The sequence below is a fragment of the Topomyia yanbarensis genome, chromosome 1, assembly GCF_030247195.1.
Source record: "Topomyia yanbarensis strain Yona2022 chromosome 1, ASM3024719v1, whole genome shotgun sequence".
NCBI lineage: Eukaryota > Metazoa > Arthropoda > Insecta > Diptera > Culicidae > Topomyia > Topomyia yanbarensis.
Genome location: NC_080670.1, coordinates 210,501,368 through 210,521,879, shown reverse-complemented (window position 1 = coordinate 210,521,879; position 20,512 = coordinate 210,501,368). Strand labels below are relative to the sequence as shown.

General features: G+C 42.1%; 2 protein-coding genes across 2 annotated transcripts in view; one reads left to right on the top strand and one right to left on the bottom strand.

Moving 5' to 3' along the window:
- The window catches only part of LOC131690744 (dorsal-ventral patterning protein Sog), a 74,610-nt gene extending 72,249 nt beyond the window's left edge, over positions 1-2,361 (bottom strand). Inside the window, exon 1 of the mRNA XM_058976712.1 lies at positions 210-2,361. Within this exon, the coding sequence (XP_058832695.1) occupies positions 210-357 (148 nt within the window). The 5' untranslated portion in view covers positions 358-2,361. The remainder of the gene's footprint in view (positions 1-209) is intronic.
- Positions 1-20,512, top strand: part of LOC131690804 (cytochrome P450 307a1) — a 377,105-nt gene that overhangs the window by 143,061 nt on the left and 213,532 nt on the right. The gene's annotated exons all lie outside the window — the stretch shown is intronic.

Genomic DNA, 20,512 nt, shown 5'->3' with positions numbered 1-20,512 from the left:
AATCGGGTTGTAAAACAAAAACAATCTTTTTTGTCAAAATCAAACTCATAACCAAGTTCCAGTTGTTCCTTTTCTCTAGCTTTCCACCGTTAAGTGTGAAACAATGCAAAATCCACTCGGGGTTATATCGAAAAAAAATTCTTTGGGCTAGATTTTAGTTTAAAGAACAGTCATATCGAAACTAAAAAACGGAAAAAAATCCGACTTACCAGCTGGTCGATTCCGGCGGGCACCTTCGTCCTCCACCAGCAGCGGCGAAAGGCGACGGGCGCCTACTAGGTTGGGCCCGGTTAGGGCCAAGAACAGCAGTACCGCCGCTACTGCCATCCCGGTCGATAGTGCCAGTTTTGCGATCATTTTCGCTGAACTCGGTTCTGACACGAAAAAAAAACTAGACGATAACACACGAATAACTGGGTGGATGATTTTTCTGTATTTTTTTTATAAATTTCTTTTCACAAACACTCTTTCTCTCTAGCTTATATGTTACACTACCGTTGCAATCTGTTTTTTTTTCTTTCGGCAAAAAAAATATTTTCCAAACACTTTTATCACTGCACAATTCTAACCACTTCGCCGGCATAAATTAGACACTTGGCAGACACTTTGGTTCTTCCATTTTCCTCTCTTGTTTTCCACTATTTATAACACCATCGCCTTCATTGCTCGGTGGCGGCGGCGGCGGCGCGGCAATCAAGTTGTCGTGGGAAAAATTCAAATTTATACGCGAATTCGCCGGATGATAGCCTGCTACGATTTATGGCTGCGCGCCCGCGAGAAGCAAAAGATGCTTTAGAGGCGAGCGAGACACACGCGAAAAAAAATGTGTGAGCGCGCGTGCGGGGGCGACGGGTTGCTGCTGCTGCCTTCTTCTGCTTGTCGGTCCTCGCAGCGACGGCTACTATGATGTGTTTAATAAATATAGATGAGTAATCATGACCTGCTCTAATACTCGATCGTCGGTGAGAAGACCTCGGTCGTTGTATCGTCGCTATCGTCGTCGGAGGGGTTCTGCTTCGTCGCTCGATCGAAACTGAAATGCACCGCACGACTAGGATACCGCTTCCTTTTGGTCTACACTTTCGGTGTGTTCTCCCACTTTCTCGTGGTGTTGTAGAGTGCTGCTGCTGCTGCAGTGTGCCGAATCTGTTGGTGTGTGCAGCAGGTACTGTTAGTTTTCACACCTTTTTTTTACTCTGCCTCGGTTCGTCACCACCCACCTTACTACGATGTGTGTGTGTGTATTCTTCCAGGACTACGTCCTTTTTCGTCTTTCACCACCGTTCTCTGTTTGTTTAATCTCTGTTGTTTTTTTTGGCTAATCACACTAAGTCGGTCACAAGTTTTTTTTTGCTTGAGTTGATCCCGATCAGAGACTAGAAAAAAGTATCGCACACACGGTTGCACGTGGCACTTACCGATGCGTGTCAGTAGAGGATCAGCAGAAGATCACCGACCGATTGTTCTTTTTCCCCCTTTTTCCTGTGTGTTTGCTCCCACAAAGCACAGCCTACTCTTTTCGCGATAACATGTTACATAAAGTCAAAGTCGCGCAAAGTCTTACGACGACGACGACGACGAATGTGTCGCGCGTTTTATCTCCGACGGCTGTCGGCACCAGCAGCTAGGTGTTTGTGACAACGACGGCGACAGAGTGACACTTTTTTTTTCTTCTTTTCACCCGTCTGCCCCCTTGGTCTGCTGCTGTTGGTTCGCGTATTTTGCTTGATATTTTCTCACACACAAAGTTTTGCCGAGCTGAAAATTGTGATGATCTTTTCCACTTGCGAAAAATTCTCCGGAAAATTGTTGTACGGCACTAGCTGCCTGCCGTAGGAACATGCACTTGATGACTGCGCGATAGAACGCACTTTTTCGCGCACTATGGTTCGTTCTCGTTCGATTCCGCTGCGGAACGTGCGCGGGGCCACTTTCCTAAAGTAGTGTTTTTCCTCGTCTGCTGATGCTGCCACTGTTACGCTGTTCTAAGCAAACTTATTTGCGGGCTTTTCGTCTTTGCTTCCTCTTGTCTGTGTATTTTGCTGCTGCTGCGCTGCGATGATGACGGCGAGAGATGCAGGAGAACGCATGCGCGACTCGGTAAATGTCTGGTGCTAGACTGAACCGACAGAATCGATCGATCCGTAACTAGACCGACTCTTCTCTGTGTGCTGGTCTGTGCTCTGCTCCGGCAGCGGCCGCGGCGACGGCAACCACTCTCTTCTGCGATATTCGCTGTCTGTGTCTGTCTGTCTGTCCGATTCAGTCGTCTCGGATACTGATTTTTTTTTATCCGCCCGTTTATCTCCGACTGGCTGTCGTTTTGCGCGAACCCCGTACGCCCGGTAATTTGTGTATGTCGCTCGCGGTTAGCTAAAGGTGACTACCGTACTGTGTTGAAGTCACCCTTCGGTCGCCTCGTACCGTGACTTCGTCGAGTAGAGTGTGTGGTGGGTGGGTGGCTGGTTGGTTGGTTGGCACAGGCTCCTCACTCTCGCGTTCTATCTTTCGCTCCGGAAAACGCGAAACGGGATGGGGCTCTCGCTCTCCAATCTTTCTCTCTCTCACTCGTGGATCGATCGCATCCGCTGCTGGTCGTTAGCTAATATCCATCCATCACACGGTACGAGTACAGCAGGCAGAAGAGCATCAGCCAGTCGCGGGGGTTCATCGGCTGTTGCACACACAGGCATATAACTCAGGAATCGAAATCGAGCAGCAGCGTTGCACTCCTCCGAGACAAACTGTTGTCTTGCTTGTGTTCCGCCGGTTACGGTTGCGACTGCGATTTGGATAAGAAGAGTCAAACACTCCGCAATAATGATTTAGAATATTTTTGAGTTTTTTTAACCGCTTGTATCCAGCAGTTTGTTAAGAATATTGTCAATAAAAATATTGTCAAGACTGCTTCAATACGTCAATCCCATTTGATTTCTACATGATCAATATTTTCAAGATACCCTTACACGAACAATATATTGATCAATAATCGATTTATTGACAATATTTCTGCACGTGTAGGGTCCGCTTTAAATAATATTATGTCGTTTTTCATTGAAAAACACTGGGGCGGTGGATTGCACTGGTTTTGCACTTTCTAGCAGAAGTGGGAATGAAACACGTCTAGTGGCCTGCTCTTTTGCTAGAAAATGCAATACCAGTGCAATCCACCGCCCCGGGGTTTTTCAATGAAAAACCCCATTAGATTTTTAGATACTGAATAACTCTAAGCTTTTGTTTTACCCCAGCAAGCCTTGGAATAAAAGTGACATTTTTGTAGATTTTTGGCAACAGAATCAACAACATTTTCGAATCGATTGAGTTGCATTGGGGACTAAAAGTAAGTAAAGATTGTTTGCTAGCCCGAAAAATTTATTTCAAAGGTAAATAATAATTGACGAATAAAAACTTTGAAAACCGCAAATTTTCAGGCTTCTTTGCATTACATGGTAAATTCAGAAATACTCAGACCATTTTACAAGTCGCGTGTTTCGTCTAAATAATCTTAATTACAAATATAAAGAAATATTTGAGATATTTTTAAATTTGGATGTGTTAGGACAACGACATATAGAATATCTTGATTCCCATGACCCATTGACATTAAAAAGGGCAACCTTGAGCGTCAGAGCTACTATCGTTTGTAAATGTCACTTCAGATTGTTGGATGCCGGTTGTTGACAAACTTTGAGCAAACAAATATTTGTAATTGTAATTGTAATTGTAATTTATTAATTATACGAGGGCCTGTTAGTTATACTTTACATCAGGTCAAGGAAGATACTTAGTTAGAATACAGAGGAAAATTAATCAAATTTCAAGTACGCCCTTAATCTAGTCTGTACCGATCAGTTTCTCCTAAGTGATTGCTTAAATGAGGCAAATGAAGGCTTGCTTTTGATATCGGCAGGTAGCTGGTTCCAGAATGGAATCCCGTAGACAAGGATGCTCTTTTTCTTGCTTGCTGTGTGGTTCGGTACCAGGTAATTTCTAGACCGTTCCATTTGCCCTCGCTGTAGAAGCTCCAGGATATATTCCGGAAGCTGCCTGTTCCAAGCTTTGTATAGAAAGCAGCATATCCTTTGGCGATAGTTCTCCTGTAGGTCGTGTCCGAGCACTGCATTGCGAACCGCTTCAGTCGTGTCGTACCTTCTCATCTTGAACACGAATCGGATGGATGATTTGAAGCACCTGTGAAGTTGTTCCCTCAGCGCGACACTAAGACCGGGATAGTACACAATGTCACAATAAGTGAGAATGGGCATTATCACGGCCTGTACCAACTTGAGGCGAACTGGTTGAGACAGGACCGATCCAAAGCGGCGGAACGTTCGCAGAGTGTTGTACGCCTTCATGGTGCTTCCGTTCACAAGTTCTTTCCATTTCAGGTTGCTATCCAGCAGAAGTCCAAGGTTTGTGACTTTGGAACTTAAAGCAATAGTCTCACCACAAAATTTTATATCCACACTCGGGATAACCTGGCCCTCTTTGCAGAATATTATCGCTTGGGTTTTCTTTGGGTTAGGAAATAGTCCGTTTTCCGTTGCCCAGGCAGCGATTGAAGCCAGATCGTTGTTGATAGCGTGCACCAACCTATCAATATGTTCAATGGGGCCAGATATATAAATCTGAACATCGTCGGCGTACATGTGATATTCACATTTGAGCGTTGAAGGAAGGCTGTTAATGTACATGCTAAACAGCAGTGAGCTAAGGCACGATCCTTGGGGGGTGCCGTCTGAGAGGCTTTTTTCCGAGGACAATACATTTCTGTGTATCACCACTTGGCTCCGGTTATCCAAAAAGGATTCGATTAGCTGACTGGCGGTGTCGTCGAAACAAAATTCTCTACGCAGTTTTTGTTGTAGCTTGGCATGCCTTACACAGTTAAAAGCCAAACTAAAATCCACCAACACCATAACTGTGCAGAATCGGTTGTCAAAGTTGTGGTAGACATGATGCACAACCTTCGCCATTGCTGTGGTTGTACTGTGATGTGCTCTATAACCAGACTGGTGCTTAGCTAGAAGACGCGGATTTGCTTGCAGGAAACCGGTAATTTGGGCAAGCAGAATTTTTTCTAAAACCTTCGAAATTGCGGGAAGCACGCTTATAGGCCTGAAGTCCTTTGGTTCGATTGCGCTGGTGGTCTTAGGCAGCGGTGTAACGATAGCCTTTTTCCAAACGGTAGGAAAAGCCTTGGCATCGATTATTGCGTTGAACAGGTTAACTAAGAGCGGCAGGATGAACGGAGATAGCATCCTAACAAAAGCAATGGGTATGTTGTCCGATCCAGCTGCATTCGTACTGATATCGGAGATTTTTACTGCAACGTCTGCTGCATCTGTGTGTTCAAATCTAAAAGGTGCGACATCAGGCATGTGCAAGTGTTCACTGTTGTTACACTCCACGGATACGGCTGGCTCAGCCATTAGCTGCACATGACCCTCCGCAAAAAATTGGTTCAGGCGATCGGCGTCGATGTGGGCATCGTCGGAAGTCTGCTTCGAGTTGTGGATTCCTTCCCTTTTGAGATTGTTCCATAACCTCTTGGCAGGCAGTTCTGGAGAGAAATTCGTGTCTGCATAACGTTTCTTCGCCACAGCAACCAGAGTGCTCGCTCGGTTGCGTTTTACGCAGTAGTCCTGCCAATTACGATCTCCTCTCGTTCTGTTCGGGTTCCTCGAGTAGAGCTTGAACGCAAGATCTTTGAGTGCTACCGCCTGTACGATTTCGTTGGTTATCCAAGGTGTACGTTTGTCGCGGACAACTCTTGTTGTTTGCGGAGCATGCCGTTCCAGGAGAAGTTGCATCTCAGTCGTCACTAGTTCAGCTTTCGTATTGACGTCCTCGCAATCGAAAATTGCTTGATGGTTCCTGGACTGAAAATCCGCTTGGAGGTGAACTTGGTTTATTCTTCGAAGATTACGGAATACTACTCTTTGTGGGGTGGTTTTCCTTACGTGCATGTCAGCAATAAGGTAGATGATCTCATGATCCGAGATGGAGCTACCCGGTGCCGTCGTAGATTTTATAATTGATTGCGGGGAATCAGTCACCAAAAGATCGATGGTTGTGACGGAGGTATCCGTAATCCGAGTAGGAGGGGTGTTCAGAACAACAAAGTTAAACATGTCGTGAAGCCTTTTTACAGCTGCAATGTTGTAGGACATCTGATTCGCTGTGACGTTGATATTAAAATCACCAACGATATACGTCCTGTCGAAGTTCAGTTCCAGCAAATCTAAAAGAAGCTTTTCGTAATTTTGGATCAAAGAATGGTTGTTGCTCGATGGATTATAAAGCACCACTATACCGATGTCATAGTTGTTGATGCTTGACTTGGTAACCAGATACTCCAAGCGTTGTGCAATTGGGATAGCCGGGTCGTACGAAGACTTTAGAACTGGAGTGGCCTTGACGTTCTTTGCTACATACAGACCGACACCACCGCACGCCTTAGTTCCACGCCCTCTTGCACCCTGCAGTGAGTGTCGTATGAAATTGTAACCGGGAATTTTAACAGGGCCAGTTGGAGCAGTCGTTTTAAGTTTTGTTTCGCTGATACCGAAAAAGTGATATTGCTTTCTATCAAGCGTGAGCTTTATTCCGTCGATGTGTCGTTCGAGCCCTCGTACGTTCAAGTGTCCGATTCTGAGATTATTGCTACTCGTTGACATGGCTTGTAACTATTGTAGTGTGACCGCTGAACTCTCAGCGGAAATGGCGTCGAAGAAAAGAGACGATTCGTCTGCTGCCGAACACTCACCAAAGGTGCTGCTCGTCAAGTCGAGTAGTTGTTTACTACTTGTAATAGGAGTGTATCGTTTGTGGTTGGGCAACCGAACAGATACGGAGTCGTTCCGCACAAACACGGAATTGACAGCTTTCTTGTGCTTGAGCCTCAACGCAAGATTCCGAATCCTAAAGGTTTCAGCAGACAGTACCTCGTTTACTGTAAATCTGTATTCTAGAGCTAGACCGGTATGAAGTGCGGATAGTTTGGTCTTTGTGAAATTCTGGAAATACAGCCTCAGAACCCTATCCTTGACTTCTCTCGTGTTGAACACGACAATGATGGTCGGTGAGAGGGAACGATTGGACCACTTGGAGGCTTTAATGCTGGTTCTGAAGCAGCTGGAGACACTGGAATCAGCTTCTTCGATACCTAGAGAATGCAATGCACTTTTAACAACTTGTTTAACGTTTTCCCCTTCACGAAACGGGATCTTATTAATGGCAATTCTGTGTTCGTTCGCACTACGTAGACAAGTGCCTGCCAGTCTCGCACCAGATTCAATCACTTCAAGCTTCTTCTCGACGTTAGTGACCAGTTCTCGTTGTGCTACAATTCTGTCATGCAACTTATCCGAGGAAACTAGTTGATTTCTTAATTTATCGGCTTGGTTTTTGCAGGTTCGATGATAGGTTTCCACTTCAGATTGCAGTACAGCAAGTTTCGCCGACAGTTCGCTGATTGTGTCCGTGATCTTTGCGAGGTCACTGCTAGCTGAACCAGACGCTGGTGCCTGCTTTTGAACAAGTGTTCCACGGAGAGAGCACTGCTCGCAGAAGTACCAGAAGTTATGTATGTCCTGAAGAAGTTGGTTACTGATGTGTACACAAGCTGCGTGAAACCACTTATCGCATTGGTCACAGGAGATCCACCCAATGGTTTGATCTTTACGCCTGCAGCGTTTCTTTGCACCTCCCTTCGTTGGTTCTTCCTGTCCACAGGTCGCACAAATATCCTTCGCCATACAGTGATACTCCCACAGGCAGTATAGGACTTTTAGGTAGTCGGATTCGCGACAGGAGAAAGCGAACGGTCGATTTTTGCACTTTGAGGTTATGTTCAATCGAACTTTATTTGAAAAACTGATTTTCGACAAAAAGAGTCCGGTTGGTTTTGAACTTTAGTTTGTATCGTTACAGAAACTTGATACCGTATAATAGACACTCCGGTGTACCAAAAAAACGAGAAATATATACTACTTTTGAAAATTTTCGGGGAGGCAAGAAAACAGCAGCTGCATCGTGAGCAGGGTTGCCAAAAAAGGGGATATTTGTCGATTATTTTTAGTTTCAATTCACAGTGATTTATTAGTATTTGTCAGATGTGGTAAATTTGCGGTTGTAAAAAGGCAATGACCATCGCTAATTTCTTTTTCCCATACCAGAAGGCCAGGAACGGAGTATAATTCAGTTACAAAGGACAGATATGTACGCGGAAAAACCAATGCCTGATAACCTTGGAAGGAGGGTTCTCGATTTGTGCCAAAGTCATTTTGGTGTTGACAAAATAAATTCGTAACAGGATATTCGGAAATTCAACTTCTTCGAAATTTCAGGTAACCGATTTTCCGACCTGTAACTTTGAAGACAGGCAGGTAACATTATTTAGGTACTGTGTTGGTTAATTTTAATTTGATTTTTTTACGTGAGAGGTAGGTATGTGTTCAATGTAGCAGCTGTTGACTTCATGAAGCATTCAGCGAGTGAAGTTTTGCAGTCATCGAAGTTTGATATAATGACAACGAAACAATGTAAAATGGTTGTATTTGTCTTCTAATTCTAATGTCTAATCTAATATTAAATTAATAATTAATCCACAATTAATTTAAAATTATCTAAAAGGATTTCAGCGTATCTTCCTAAAGGATACTAAGAATAGATTCATATCTAGTGGACCACGCAGCAATCACTGGCACTATTGAATCATCTTCCGTAGCCATTCAATCTATGAACACTGCCGGCTCCGGGGTGATGCACGGGAGTGCACGTGCTTCCCCCTCCTATTCGACCAGAATCTGTTTTGGTGAAAAGTTACTTGCATTTCCCTACTTCCATATGTTATTATTTTAGAAAAGATCAACAAGGCGATCAGTATATTTTTTTTTCTTTGCAATACTTAATTTAACTTAATTTGAGCAGAGAGAGAGAGAGAGAGAGAGAGAACTGTTTGTTCAGTTATGTGTGCTGTCAGACTTTCATACCTCTGTAGGGTATAGTTGTAAATTTGTACGTTACAATTTGGAAACTAACTTTACTTCACAGTTTTACTCTTTGATAGGGACATATTTGAACCCTGAATAAACCTTTCAATATAAGGGTGCAGTGCAAAGTATCGTTTAGCCATGTGGTAGAATATGTATAACTTCCGTCGGAATATTTTAAACAATGGGTCGAAAATAATTTTATAAATAATTAATCTTGTATTACATTTCAAAGTATTTACAATGAATGGAAAACATGATTTTTTGTGAATATTTCATACGCAAGGTTCTGATTGGTTTCCATTATTCGCTGTGTGCCGACATAATTAGTTTGTGGCGTCACGTCTGCTTTCGGTTTGCTGTTTAATCTTTATCTCTAAAAGACTGTACACCGATTTAGTACATAAATATTTTGAACTTGGTATCCACACGAATCGCTGACGAGGGAATGTAGAGTCTCTAGTATGCAGCAGATTCGAATTCGAAGAAAGTAGCGTCGCTAAAACGTAATTGAATCAAAAAGTGCGCCAACCGCGAAATCAGAAAAGGTGCCGCATTAGAAAAAAAAACTTCTGGTAAAATGTGAGATATTGTTCCACAGCAAGTGATACAGTGAACATGCTTTGCTGATCAGAATGCAGAAGCATACAATATCTCATCAATAAAATTTGAATGTTCAAAGCTTCTGAGCGATCTTTGGGCTATGATATCACTGGAAGAGCACATGATTATCACATTGGATCTTTTCAATCATTTTTAATTTCACGCTCAACAATACCTCTCTTAGGTACGAATGTTATACTGGTTAGGAAAAAGTGGTGTGTTAAAAACTAGATACTGATTTTGATATCACTAGAGATATTTTTAGAGGTAAGCACAAGGCTTTCTTAATACTTACAATATTGACTCGTGATCTGGCGTGCGTAGCTTGCTCTGAGTAATAACAAGGACTTATAATTTGATTCCAACAGGTCTGGTAGAAAATAATTGAACGGGTTTGTCGCTTACTCATCACTCGAAACACCTTTAAGAACATCTGGGGAAAAAAGTTCTTCCAAATCTCTAATCAATTCTCATCTTTGTCGCCGTCTTTGTACCCACGAATAGACGCATGGGTACGTCACTACTTAACATCAACCGCTAGTGTAGTATTACATGGCAGGAATGTGACATATTGTTTTTTGTCTTCGCCCGCTTCACAAGTAATCAAAAATCTTAAATCTGTAGCTTTGCGCGCTTTTAGTATCCACATTTGGTCCAGTTAGAGCGAACTGGACCACTGATTTTAAAGATATTATTGTACTCAATTTGGGGCAATTATCAGTGAATTAGAATACTCGTAAAGGAAACCAATTACATCCAAAACTGATAAAACTTAGAAAAAAAAACATTTCAGATAGAGATAGATAGAGAATATTTGCATATTTTTTCGAATATTCTGCGCAAAAAATCTGAAATTATGTGGTAGTTTCTAAAACAAATCACTAACATTCTACTGAACGCTTAATTATCCCATTTGTAATTGAGTGCGAAATTAATAGTATAAATTGATTAGTATAACTTGCAAAAGTGAAGCTTTCCTGTACAAAAGTACTCATAAGTCAGGAATATTTCCGATAGCGCAATCTCGAAGTTATGTGTCAGAAAGGTTCCAATGTAGCACACGTCAGACAAATCAATAATTGAAACAATCCATTCGTCGTTATTTGAATAAATTCTCGCAATCGTCGTCCATCAGCAGCCGCCCACCTTCCTCAGTCAAGGTCTTTGCATGCTAATTCATTTTTAGTTTCCTCTTCAGTATCGTTCAATTGCTCTCTAATGGACGGAACCGGGGATAATTTTGTGAATTCAGCTCTTTTGGGATATACTGGACCCCATTATCGTTCTACCATTTAAGAAAGTCCTTGCAGTTATGTTGCCATAACATAATTGGACCATCATGGAACTGAATGAAGAGTAAAATCCGTTTGTTGAGGCAAACTCTTCTATATACTTATGAATTCTTAGTCGTATCCGTCCATAAAAATGCTGATTTTCTCACCACAGGAACAATTCCCTTGCCAAATCATCAAATTTATCCGCTAAACCAAACTTTAATCGGCTAAAACCCATAGCCTTGTAAAACTCTTCTCTTGCTTCTCGTATCCATCTATTACGTCGCCATTTAGTTGTCTTTGCGAGCCATTTAGCTCCCGTTAACCGTGAGTTTTTTCAGCACCCAGCCTTATCACTATCTATTCGGATAGTCTCCGGCAGTGAACTCACCTTTCTCCGACTGAGAGTTCGCCTGCGGCGGAATTTCTCCCGACATATCGATACCGGGTTTCGTTACGCGGTGGTGGGAAATCCATTTCGTTAAAATTTAATTAACATTTGAATTTGAAGCTGACATAAAAATATGTGAATTAGTTTTTCTGTAATTTTGATGTTTGGTTTTGCACGGGAAACAGCGCGATTTATTACAGCGAAACTCTTCAGACTGCAAAAAAAAGACAAAAATGATTTATCACGCGATGTTTTTTTTGTAAAAGAGAATCAATGTCGAAAAGGACTCCGTGAAGATATTAGCAGAGAAAAAACAATAGTGACTGCATTCCAGAATGGGGTGATTTGTCCAACTATTCGCCAATCTTTAAATACTCAGTTAAGAAATTAGTTTCCAGAGTTTGACACTGTTTTATTGTGAAGGCGTGTCCCCCCTTTTGCTAGCAGGCTGGTGCCGCGTATGGCTAGAATTGAGAAATTGCGAAATACAAATCGTGTCCCCGTTTTTTGAGCTAGCGTCAATCCGGCGCTAGCTTCGTCTGGCTCTACATTAGTATCGGATTCTAATGAGACGAAGACAAAACAAATGCCCCACAATCCGATAAAAATTAAGCGTGGCTTACTATGATCGAACTAAAAAGAAATAACTTTTTATACTTACGGGGTAGAAAGTTGTTGTCTTCGACAAAGTTTTAGAAATGCTCGTAATGGAAAATTTATAAAGTGTTTGCTACGTTTAATATTTATAATATAACTTTTCCACTGTGACTTTTCGTGAAAACGATGTTCCGGCAAATGTTCCGATATTAAAATTAATATTGTTGAGGACTGTACGTAAAAATACTCATTGGTTTTAAAGCCATTGAAGATTTTTAATTTTTTTACGCCAGTATAAAAATGTGATTATTTTAGTTCGATCACTGGAAGCCATGCCTAATTTTAATTTTTATCAGATTGTGGGGAATATTCATACGAGCAATTCCTCCACCCTGTGAATATAGTCGATGGTTTGGTCTCTAGTGGATTAAGTTCACGTGGAGTCTCTTTGTTTTAACTTACTCATTTAATTAAAAATGATCACCGTTCGAAACGATTTTTGGCAGCAAGCCACGGTGCTTGACCGAACAGTTATTTTTGAAGAAAAAAATTAAAGACTTTCAAGCGAATATTTTTACATGATAAAATTGCTCAAATGAATGATTTTCGTTCTAGTTAGCAGCCTTACTTGTCGCTGTAAATATGTGTTGTGTAAACCAAAAGCTTTAGTCGTTTAGAAATTATTTATTTATCAACAACATGCAGAAATCAATTGTTGAAGGGGATAATGGGAGAAGAGCAATATTGTGTCAAAGTCCCCACTGGAACTCAGAGCAGGATAGCCATCAGACCCTAACACCGGATTTCTTTGAAAATAGAAACGTTATTCGGCTAGCATCTTAAATAAATCATAATCTTCGTAGAATTCTATCTTGGGAAGGATTCCACCAGACCTCTAAAAAGCTTTTCTCTAGAATTCTGCATCAAAATTCAGAGAAAAAATTGTAGAAGTACGGATAAGGATTTAATCGATATTTCTGAAATAGATTCCATTGAAATGCTAAGAAAACATTGATCAGAATGCTGGAAAGTATCCAAATAGAATTCCGAGAAGCATGTCATCATTATCCCAAGAGAGTGCCAGAAACTGTCCGAACTGCGAAAACAGTGTTTAAATTTATCGAAAAGAAAACCACAAAGAAAAATTTAATTATGTTCGGTCTTCTTTAGCAGCAGAATGGTATAGATGTTAGGCAACACACCATTCTGCGTTACGCCGGAAAGCAAGTTGTTCAGCACTTCGTCATTTCGAATGGCCAACTGCAGCTGACGGAGGATAATTCTGGTCTTTTTTTTTCCACGGGCTGCATTTCCTGGCAGCTCTTATATTTCGGCAGCGAGATATTCCATTACAGTCGCAAATTAGACGGATGCTCCAGCGTAGTAGCCCTTTCTCAGCAGACGGTGGATTGGACCGACACGAAACTGGAGACCGGCACGAAACGAGCGCGATTTTGGTTTTCGCTTCGCCTTTTCTCCTTTACCGCATCCAGACATAGTATGTGTGGTGCAGCCAGTACGAATGTAACACACGAATGATGCAGCCCTCGCCTACGACCCCCGGTTCCGTACTTGGTTCAGTTTGCGTTCGAGGTTGAATGGGCTGTCCATCGAATGAAATCAATTTACTTCCATCGTCAAAGAGTTGTAGCTTCAAACAAAAGCTATTCAAGATTTGCGGCTCGGTGCATGTAAATAGCGGGAACCAATCAGGAATGAGCTTTAGTCAGATGATTTAAAATTGGTGTTTTCCCTGTGTGTATGCTAATTTCGTGCCGTCGGAAATAGAAATAATAGTTGGCAATTCTTGGTTGACGGTTTGATAGTGCTGATAAGGGCTAATTAGTTCCCTGGGTGGAAGATTTTTGGTTCTACTGGCCCTCGTTACTAGCACGGAGCTGTACAAACTAATTATTACAGTCAGTCGATGGTGCCGGCTGAATCCTACACATCCTTCTCTCCCGATGTTGAAAGGTATGCCACATTGAAATTTGTGCTACGGCCAAAAACTCCTTTTACTATCTGTGATGACTAAAACCGAAAAAATCGGTGTTAAATTTCCAACAAATTTGTGAAAAATCACAATATTCCCAAAAATCTGTAACACTTTATTCAAAATGCCAAAAATCTGTCGTCTGTGAAAACAGAATCTTAAATGAAAAATTGTGAAAAATCTATGTGACATTACAGAAAAAGCTGTGAATATGTGAATAACCCTGGTCTCTGGTCATCCAACAAGGTTAACTAATACAAACCGACCAAAATCACCATTCTTTCTGTTCAAGATTTGCGGTTCGATGCATGAAATTAGTGGGAGCCAATCACGCACGGTCAGATGATTTACAATCGGTTTTTTCGCGTTAGTGTGTATGCTACCTTCCACCCATCCGAAATGAAAATTATGGCCTCTGCTAGTAGCACGTAACGACACGAACTGATTCATCCAGCAGCCGTGTACAGCTCACAAATATTTTCTTCTCGATGTTGTATAGCCCACCGTTCGCCCCAAGCAGTCACTTTCCATCATTGAGGTTTTCGGTTAGTGCACCATATTGACGGCTCTGACCGAGATGAGCTGAAAATTTTCACGATTTTCGAGTATATTTCGAAACATTTTTCACACAGTTTTTTTTCGCTATTAATGTATGTATGTTATACTCTAAATCTTAATACTTCATTGCAGCACATATTTTCGACAAAATGGCCTAATCCATCAAATTATTCTGTTAACTATAATAGAAGTTCTATGCATTTGTTTTTGCTTAGCAAGATTGAATTGAAAATATTTTGCAACCGCATTAAAAAATTTTCCAAGCTTGTATTTTTTTTTAATCGAATGGGTTGAAAAGCCATACAAAGTACATTATCATACCTCTAATAGGTTATTATTCGCTCATGAGGAATTCGCCAATAAGTTATTTTTCTTTATTTATTTATAAAGGTTTTAACCTCAAGCGTCATACACCTTTTTCGGATACAATATGTATTTTAAATTAATTTAAAAAAACGAAAGTTATTGCAGTCATCTATCCAGGGCGTTTCTGCTTTCCGCGGTCATTGTACCGTCTGCTGTTTGCTGGTTGTTCAGACAACCCTCTCCATCACTCTCGTGTATGTCCATGTCGTTGTCGCTAGAGCAGTTTTGGTTTTCACTGTTGGTTGTTTTTGATGCTTCTTGTGTTGCTGAGTGACCTTGGTGTATCCGTCGTCTTTTTCTTGGTTATTCCTTCTCTAGGTGTACTGGATGTTGGATTTGGAGTTATCAAGGATTGTTGCTTGGTTTAGCAGTGGAAGACTGTTTGTTGGTGTGTGTTGTATTAGATCCATTTTCTTTAGCAGTTTAGGCGCATGATTTAGCGTAGTGTACAATCTGGTTGCAGAGCTGGCACTTGGGAGTCTACCCAGGATAAAAGCATAGCGTTCTTTGGATGCTGGTAACATCTTGAGCCGATTTTGAACTAGTCTGAGTGAAGCGGGTCTTGTACATCTATTCATTTGAATTCCACGAAATTTCGAGGATTAGATGAGCATAAAGCAGGCGACTAAATGGGGCAACGTAACCAATCAACTATTCCTTTGGAATAACCGCGCTTTGGGACTTATCTAAAATTAAAATTAGGAAGGCTGTATCGACAACTAAAATCACATTTTCATTCACTGCTGTCGCCAACAGACCGACTTGGTCAGAAAATTTCAAAAAATGCCACGCAACTTATATGTACATTTCAATGATTGGTCAAGACTGACGTTCTGGTTTGACAAGGCTATATCGGATCAATTTATTTTTTGCAATAAGTATCAGGCAAAATTCTCAAAATTTTGCCCATTCCTAAAACGCAGATAGACGCAATGCAAAGAAGAAAATTTGCAAATATCGATCTGTATCACCCTAGTCCGTTTACCCCCAAAATTGCATTTTTGGAGCCTGCTAAACTATTTCCCAACGTTCAGTCCTTTTGTTTAGTCTGTTTCCATCCGTGGAAAAAATTGTACTTTCTCTACTGAGGTAAAAAACGTATAAATCGGTAAGGTATTTTTTCCGGGTCACACATCGAAAAAACCATACTTTTCTCCCAAATAATTAATTTAAAACCTATTCGGAGTGTTAAATTATTTATTATCAACCTAAAATATATACAGTTTAGGATAATCTAAATAATCTAAGATTTTTTTGGTGGTATTCAACGGGGAAAACAGATCGAAATGGTGAGTGAAGCGAAAGCAATTGTGTTCAAAAAATTCCCTTAGAGGCAGGATTGGAACCCGCAACCTTTGAGACTTCAGCACAATGCACTAATCTTTATGCTATCCGTGGGATATGACGACAAAAAAAGAAAGAACATATGATTATCGCATGTGATAATTGTGCAAATTACGACTTCCAGAATCTATAACTCCATACGCCCATTAAATGAATTACGACTCCTTCAAATTCGAAATCATATTCTCGTTACATTAGTAAGCAAACAACAGGTGTAATCTACGAAAATCAGATTGATGCGTGTCATAGTATTATTAGGCTGCGTAAAAATATCAATTATTTGAAATATTATCAACAACATCAAAAATATCCAACATTTAAAAAATATTGATTCTGAATTACGATTTTAGCTTAAATTTCAATCCTAATTCTGATCTTGGTTTTTAAATCTGGCTTCTGATTTTGGGTATAATTTTCCCGTGTAATCACGATCCCAACCACCCTGCTGGGTGAACCGGCTTCTCCACGAGCTGCGACGCGTAAAACACCGGTCGAAATTGCTATTGCACGCTCGTGATCGAATCGATGCGAAGCGAAAGGTGTATTCGTGTACTCTTTGGTATGAGTGCATATCGAGAAAAAAATTGAGCAAGCAGGAAAGATATTTCGCTCTCTCCCTTCCTTTTTCTCTCTCGTGTTCGTTACTCGCGTGCAATTGCTCTCGATTTTATTTTATTTTCCCCATCTGCTCCACCGCATTCATTCCGTTTCGCGAATGTGCGGGAGTAGTTGAGCCGATGATTATTAGTTTAAACTATGTTACAGCGAAATAGCTCGCACACGAATCTTTGTGTCTGTATGTGCATGTGTGTGTGTGTGCAACAGCTTGAATTTGCTCGCGATCTAGACTTGCTAATTTTTGCGCATTAGGAGCAGTACGCTGATCTGCGCGGTTTTTGCTGCTATTGCTGCGCTTACAGCGGAATTCGGGTGATCCGATCAGGGGATCCCGGGATCAGACGGAAGAAGCCCTTCGTTCGAACGAGCGATGCGCGAATGCTCACGTCACGAATCGCAGCAACCGGTGTGCGCTGGTGTTGGTGGGAATTCATTCTGCGCCTGATGAAGCGCGAGATGCACTCACTGACGGCGGCTGGTCACTCTGCTGGCGAGCTGAGAATGATAATCGATTTTACGGTTGAGTTGTGCATGGATGGAATAAGCAGGGGGCGGAATGAGGGATGGGGAACGGCTTACGTACCACCAGCGCGAATACAAATAATTACATGTGGTGATTGAAATATTTGGGATTTTTTCTCGTTACTCTGCATGGCTTACTTTCTTCGCTGGCTAGAGCTAACTGGCTTGTTGTGCAAGGCTGCAGTTGGAGGTGTGTCAGCTAGTCACCCCAAGCAGCGACACGGAGTGTGCCATGAGCGCTGTATGTTTGACTCTTCGACCGACCGCGGATTGTTTAGTATTGTCAGTTAACTTTTTTTTCTAGAGCAAATTCGCGCTGTGAGGGTAATCGTGGTAGGCGGTGCGCCATGGCGCGGCTTATCTAGAGGTTGTACACGTACTTACTGCACCCATTCTCTGCCAGTCGCGCCGTACCGCACCGCACCGCACACGCACACCTTGCCGATCTCGCACCGAGAGCTGAGGTTGGTGAGGTGTGCGTGCGTGTGTCGTCGGCTCTCGGGTTGCATTGATCCGCGCGCCAGGCTAATTAGCTTTTCACTCGTTTTTTTTTGCATCTTCCTGACTGGTGTGATTCTTACTGCATATAGTTAGTATAGGTACCGACCGAGTGCTGACATTCGGCGAAGGCGAATTCTTGGGTGATGATTAATTGTTAATTACTTGAGACGCTGGTTGTCGTCGTCGTCGCTGTCGTCGTTCGTCAATTGTTTTTAATTAGTTGTTTGCGCATACGTAGGAAGATTGAAAACGGAGAAGGCGCTGTCCGGTCTGGCGGCTGCTGGGCTGTCGAACATCACCCGCTTCTCGTACCGATGTTTCGCTGAAAAAGTGGCTTAAGTGCCGCCGAGAGAGAGGGTTCCTGGAAGACGAAATGTGGATAGCTGCTCCACATTGAATGACTTGGGAATCGATGATTTCAGCAAAGAATCATGGAAATTTTCCGCAAATTATGAATCAAAAACAAGCCAGTTGTGTGTCACACTGGTATGGAAAGCATTGAATAAATCTATCAGAGTGGCGCTTGCGCCACCTTTAATTTTTCTGTTGTCACGTGAGCTTGACTTTTCACCTTTTTCACACGGTCGCAGCCATCAGTATCAGGCTGCAGGCAGAGCCAATATCAGGTTAGCAATAGAGAAGTCATGCACCACTCAAAGGGAATTTTCCATTATCGTTGGCCCTGGGACCGTTCCAAGATAGTTGACGATGACGGGTTGGGCACGATATGTTACTTTGACATCTCGTCACGCTTCTCTTGTTTGGACAAGGGCTCCGATTTAATCTATAGAAGGATGCTAACCTTCACGTGGCGCTTCGGCAAATTTGAACTGTTAAGCTAGATGTTCTTACTTTTAATCAAACAAAAGAAGTATTTTAACATTTATTTTAGATTACATGGATTACATCTTCTTTTATTCCAATCAACTTCAATCGATGAAGGTTTTCGTCAATTTTCTACAGGTACCCAAAAAATAAATATCCTAAGTACTAAGCACTTTGCCACGTCGGGATTCCCCACGAACCGTTCTACCCGTATGCCACCTACCTACAGCTATTTACTTTCTGGCGGGTACCACAGTGAAAGCACCTTCTTCCAAAAAGCAAAGTGGGAAATCCCGGCCGAAATTCCCCACTAATCTACAGCAGCCTGCGTATATTGTCCTTAGAAATTCGAAAAACAAATAGCACCGGCTGCCTTGCCTGATGTTTATGCGTATAATTAGCCAGTTTATTCAGGCTCGATCATAGCAGGCTGGATTGGTGCTGAAGTAGCAGAGATCAGTGTAGGCTTGCAAAAGTGCGAAATTTGCATATGTTTGACAGCCCACTTTTGCCCGAATGGAAAGTTAAGCAAACATTTGTTCTTTCTTTTTTGCGGGGGTTGGGCCGGGTAGATTTTTCAAACCTGAAGTACGATGCACCTTATTCGACTTAGTTCCGGGTTTTCCCCCGAACGGTAACGATTTGTGATCCGTTATCCTTCGCTATTGGCTATTGACACCTGTAGAAGTTCGAAAATCCAACAGCTTACAGCACCCCTAATAAGCCGGCTGTTCGATTGCCTTGGGTTGTTTGGCGAGAAAAGATCAGTTCCACGATACGCCCCTTTTTGTTAAAATTCTTTCGCAGAAGGCCATGAATTTTGCGAAGCAAAAATCATCCACCTGATCGAAAGCGAATCGAACTGAACGGCAGGGCCTACTATGATTGATATCGGCGCCGGTTGGTCAACAGCACCGCGTACACTTGTGCGTTCAATCACTTGACCCCTCGTCGCCGCATCGCCTCTGGCACACGACAACCACTGGCACTGGTAACACCCAAACGAGGTCGCGAATCGGTTCGCGGAAAGAAAAAAAAATCAAACTTTCGCATATCTCACTGCCCGATAAGTCAACCCTGATTCCGATGTAGATTGATTTGATAATGCGTGGTGTGTTATGTTCACACGCTTCGAAACGCGATAGGGCTTATCTTGTCCCTGGTCAAGAATAGAATTAGTGCGGGGAGGCGGTGGCGAGGCGATGACGAGCGCCGGATAGCCTAGAAAGGTGCGATAAGCGGTTGACCGGGAAAAGCCCATGTCGATCACCAGTAGTGAGAATTGTGGTTAAGCGAGGGAAGATGCCACCCACCCCCCGGGTTATAGAATCAAATGTTTGGAATATGCAATAAATTAAAAATAACAGCTAGCTTTTTCGAGTTACAAAAGATGTATGTTGTCCAGGATATCAATTCTTCGATGGATTAGACAATCCTTATTTGAGCCATTAAATAAAGATTAAATTCTTCTTTATTGAATACGTTGACCGAGCTTAAACTTCTAAATTTCTGAATGTAACAAATAACAATATGTATTTTGAACCTTCAAAAAACCATTTTATTATTTTCTTGCATAAAGTAAGCGGCATAACGTGTACATTAAAAACGAATCGATTTTAGCGATTTTTCATTAGACTGCCCGGCCGTGAATCCAACTGTGCATCGTCTATCGCAGCAACCCTGTTGTGCACAGAAAAAAATGACAGTCAAGAAACTACTCTCGATAGTTTGTTCGTACTGCCAGCTCCATCCCCAAGCGAGGAAATGGGACATCGTGAGATACTTCGTGTCCACCGGATTTAGCCAATCCGTCACTCACAACATGCTCTTCGTTCTAGAGAAAGGTAAGAGCGTTGCACGGAAGCATGATACCGGCTACGTGTTCGTGAAGGACGGTAGAAACTGAATAGGTCTCATCGTTCCA